This window comes from Orycteropus afer, unplaced genomic scaffold (assembly GCF_000298275.1).
Source record: "Orycteropus afer afer isolate SDZICR_OR568_19922 unplaced genomic scaffold, OryAfe1.0 scaffold00005, whole genome shotgun sequence".
Lineage (NCBI taxonomy): Eukaryota > Metazoa > Chordata > Mammalia > Tubulidentata > Orycteropodidae > Orycteropus > Orycteropus afer.
The window spans coordinates 1,413,673-1,418,840 of NW_006921592.1; the positions used below are offsets into that span (position 1 = coordinate 1,413,673).

The 5,168-nt window shown below is 38.2% G+C and overlaps 1 protein-coding gene across 1 annotated transcript in view; it reads left to right on the forward strand.

Moving 5' to 3' along the window:
* Positions 1–5,168, forward strand: part of SMC5 (structural maintenance of chromosomes 5) — a 177,280-nt gene that overhangs the window by 83,351 nt on the left and 88,761 nt on the right. The window contains exon 10 of the mRNA XM_007939525.1: positions 316–470. Coding sequence (XP_007937716.1) covers positions 316–470 — 155 coding nt within the window. The remainder of the gene's footprint in view (positions 1–315; positions 471–5,168) is intronic.

Sequence of the window (5,168 nt, forward strand, 5' to 3'; positions counted from 1 at the left end):
GTCCCTGAAAATAATTTTTCTATCAGAATTTTGAAGGCCTACCACCATTGTTTTCCAATAGGAAGTCTAGTACTTTTTCCATTCCTTTGTAGGTAACTTGTTTTCTCTTTCCAGTAGCTTAAGGATCTTTTTACATTCTGGGCATTTGAAAATTTTACAATGATTTGTTCAAGGTGGATCTTTTTAATTATGCTGGATAGTTGCTGAGTTATCTTTGTAACCTTCAGATACAAGATACTCTTTTGTAGTATTAATAGATTAATTACTAATTAAGATTTTCAGAGAAACAGTGCTGTTTTCATTTTCCAATTTTAGGTGTGCATGATCACATTATACGTTTTGACAGTCTTATGAATCAAAAGGAAGAGAAGCTGAGACACAGATTCCGTGACACATATGATGCTGTATTATGGCTAAGAAGTAACAGAGATAAATTTAAGCAAAGAGTCTGTGAGCCCATAATGCTTGTGGTAAGGTATTTTGTTCATCTTGGTAGCATCTGTTTAATTTTATTAATGTAATCCTTATATATTTTTGTTATAAGAATTTGTTAGACCTATTAGCCCCCCCACACACCCTTTTTTTGGTTTATTATTTATACCTAGGAGTTTTTTTGGTGGAGGGGGTATTAACTTCCTTGGAGCCCTAATGGCACAGTGGTTAAAGCACTCTGCCGCTAATTGCTAGATTAGCAGTTTAAACCCAACAGCCGTGGGAGAAGGGTATAGCAGTCTGCTGCTGTAAAGATTATGTCTTTGGAAGCACTATAGGTCAGTTCTTTGTCCTTGAAGAGTTGCTGTGAGTGTGAATCGACATGATGGCTGCAGGTTTGGTTTCAATGGATTCCTTGGTTTTCTCTCATGACGTCTGTGGCTTCTGGCATATGGCTAAATCCATACATGAACTTTTTAAAAGGGCATATGATGAGTGAGGGTAATAGCTGTCATAAACCCCATGTCCATTTTCTGAAAAGAGGTGTGCAACTAGCAGCTTATTGACCAGGAATCATGTATAAAATTAACATTGTTATATGCTTCCCTCTGGCAATTGCTATTCTTTGAATATAGCAGATCATACTATACATACAAATCTGCTGAAGGGGTAGAAAAGTACTCTAAGTAAACATGTTAGTTGGCAAAGCACACATGATAGAGAATGGACAAGAAAATCACCTCCAAAAATCGAGCATTCTGAAGATTATGAGAATGAAAGCGGCAGTATTGACCCCATAAACATTTCACGTCTTCTAATCTATATTTAGTGAATCACTTAATAAATTGTGGCCATGAGTTTACTAGGAGGATTTCCATCTAAAATATTTAAATTAAATTTGGACACTGTGGCCCTTGGTCATCCTTCAAGCCTGGATCTGAACTCACCCCAGGGGCTCAACTTTCAGCCAAGTAAGACAGGCCTATAAAGTAAACAGTAACACTAGAGAGATATACACTGCTTTGAACAGTTGGCCCTATGGATCAGAGGAGCAGCTTTTGTCCAAGGATAAAGCTCAAAAGTCAGGAAGGGATAAGAAAAAAGGACAGATGGAAATGGTAAGTACAGGGAAGAAGTGGGGAGGAGTAGTGGTGCATTGTGGGAATTACAGCACTGTCATGAAACAAAAGTTTATGAATTGTTCAGTGGAAAACCAGTTTGTAGGGTCCAAGATAGACTAGGCAGACACAAGCTCCAGACCCTCTATAACAAAGATTCAAAAAAACAAGGAAACAGCTGCAGATGACAGTCCTAGGTCCCACAGCTTCAAAGGAAAGGATAAACAAGTAGTTCAAATACCGATGAGAGGAAGAGACTGAATGAAAACAGTGAACAAGGAGCAGTAAACTGCTGACTGGCTCAGTGTGGCCATTTTGAATTTATGCAAGCAGTGTTCTGATTGGAGCAGGAACCAGATAACTGGCTCCACACGCCCAGGACTGCACTAGCACCCACATTGGTGATCAGGCGACCAGAGAGGTGTGCCCTCCCATCTTACCTTAAACAACCTCCCAGTGACTAGAAACAAGGTTCTCCCCACCTCCACCTGCCCTGTGGCCGGTCAGACTGCCCCTACTGACAGTGTTGAGCCACTTTTTTTTTTTTTCCTTCTGTCTGCTTAGTTCTTCCCTCCTTCCAACTTCCCCAAAGAGCAGGAGCCCTTCCACCACTGTCCACATGGTTAGTAATGTCTGTCCCTACCCCACCCTGATCAAAAGTATACACTCTGACACAGCTGTGTTTGGTGGCTGGCACTTTGGACAATATGGTGCTATTTTTCTTTCTTCCCTTTTCTTTTTCCTTCTCAGTTATTCCCTCTTCTCCCTTTTGTTTTCTTTTCTTTCCTTTTACTTCTTCCTCTTCACCCTTTTTTTTCTATCATTTTCTTCTTGCCCCCACCCCTCCTTGTATTGGAGTGTGAACTCTCCCAGAATACATTGCAATACTGCTGCAGCTATGCTTGGCAGCTAACACTGTACCAGGTTTTTTCTTTCTTTTCCTTTTTCTTTTTCTTTGTTCCCTTCTTCTCAGTCACTCCCTCTTTCCCCCCTCGCTTTTTTTCCCTTTTTCTTCCACTTCCCCACACCATTAATTTTCCTTTTCTTCCCCCCGCCCCCAATCTGGCTGATTTGTAAACTTAAAATTTTGGTTATATAACTTGTCAACTAGTAGTCTACTTCCATGAATTATTTCTAGTGATTCTAATCTAGAATTGGAGAAGTGTACTAAGATTTATTTATTGGCTCCTCATAGTAGTGTTTACAATAGCAGAATTATGGGGGAAAGAACAAAATTTCCAAAGATACTCACTAGCTAAGTAATTATTCTCTATCCTTAGAAGGCAACACTATGCAGACATTGAAAAATGTCTCTATTAGATTTATAACAGGTTAATGAATTAAACAGGTTACAGAATAGGAGATACAGAGAGATTTCCTTTTAAAAAAATTGTGAAACAGAAGGCTGCTGTCAACCACCTGATTATCTTGTAGTGCTGTACCTCCACTTACTACCTCCCTGATTCTTACTGTTTTGAATGTAAAGATGTGTCTGTGAAGGACTTTGCCAAATATTTTCTTCACCAGTCTCATGAGGAAGAAGAAACTGATGAAGCTGCAGAACCAGTGGGGTGGCTAATCATCCTTCAGACTTTCAAGAACCCAGTTTTTTTTTTTTTTTTTTTAATTAGGATTTGGGTGAAGATTTACAGAGTAAATTCACTTTTCATACAGCAGTTCACATATACTTTGTCTCATGTCATTGACCAAAATTTACAATGCAGCAGCTCCCCTCCCACTTCCTCCCCATAGTTACCTCCTCCCAGTGTCCATCCCTTCCAAGAACCCAGTTGATGACAGGGGCAGCAGGCTGAATGCAATGAGAGTTCTTTCACTTGGGAAAGAGTGTGAATCAGTACTGGAAATGCGCAGACTGGCCACTGACAAAAATGACCCCCACTGTGTGATTTCTTTGAGACACATCACCTGAATGAGAAGGTCACGTAACCAACATACACAGATGGAGCCCCTGAAATCTGACTGACAAGTATGCCTTGGGAAGATCGTGATAATGAGAGCTAAGTCCTAGGCTTGCTTATGCATGTTGAAAAGAGGTAACTTCCTGTGGTTGTATTAGGGTTACTTTGAACCTTTCTGTAAGTAACTTGCACAGATACCCATATACATACATACGTGTGTGTGTGTGTTATTTTTTTTTTTTTTACTTTTGTTAAGGTAAAAACATATACAACAAGACATTTGCCAACATAACAACTTCCACATTTACATCCCAGGGACATTGTTGACATTTTTCATGTTGTGCAACCATTATTGCTATCCTTTTCCAAAATATTCTACCACCAATGGTATACACTCAGTGTCCCCAAAACAAAAGCTTCTCCTTTCTCCCTCCCTTTTACCTCTGGTAACCACTAATAATCTTTGTTGTTGTTGTTGTTTTTTTTGTGTGTGTGTGTGTGTGTGTGTATGTCTGTATGTATATGTATGTATTTTTTCAACCTATCTAGAAATTTTCTTTCCCCTCTCCTCCCATCCCTAGTAACCAGCAAAGAAAGTTTCCTTCAGTATATAATCCTTTCCTTGACTTTTTACAGTAGTGGACTAATACAATATTTGTCCTTCTGTGATTGACTTATTTCACTCAACCACGTATACTTTTTTAAATGTGTACCATTTTTTTGTTAAAGTATTTTGGAACCCTATCCTCCTCCAGATTGTGAGACAATAAATACTACATGTTCATAGTATTTATCTCTGAGTGGTGGTATATTACGTGGTTTTAATTTTTTGTTTGTTTTCCCATTTTTTCTGTAATGATTGGTGCAAAGTAAAGAGTAATATTGACCAACATTATCTCTTTAAATCCACATTTATTCCTTTGTGGCATATTCTATTTTATCTTATGTTTCCATTTTACAAATGAAGTTATTGAAGCTCAGATTTAAGTACTTGATCAAGGTCACACATAAGCTTTGAATCAGCATCTGCCTGACACCAGAGCTCTAGCGCTTAACTGGTATGCTTCATGATACATGATTTATGATAAATATTTAGAAAGCAGATTTCCATTTGCTGGAGGTGATTTAGCTCTCTAACATTACCTCTGCTATGAAGATTTATCATGCTCTGCTTTTTAGTAAAGAATAGATTGTACAATTCTTGAAACACATTTTTTTCTGACTTACCTTAGTATCTTATAGCACTGAACCTCACATGCAGAATTGCCTAATCAGTTAATACTTTTTAAGTAAGCCAGAGAGCTATGCTCTGGTGGTTCTAAAAGGAAGTAATAATTAGAGTTAACCATGGCAAGTTTTTTTTTTTCTCCCATTAGTTTCCTGAAGGTTTATTCAATATTTTATGTTTTCATGCCTATCAGTTATTTCTGTGTATAATATGAACTCTTTAAGAAGAAAAATATAAAAGTTTAGGGATGGATGAGAAATTTTTATACTACTAGGTCACAGTCTAAGACTGTGTGAAATGTTTTTCAGGGGACATCAAGCTCAATCGGCATAACATACTATACAAAACATTGTTTCACCTACTACTTTGGTGAGTAGCGACTGGGACCTTAAAAGCTAGGAAGCTGCCATCTAGATGCAACAACGGGTCTCTCCTCGTCAAGAAGAAAGAAGAAAACCAAAATTAATGGAA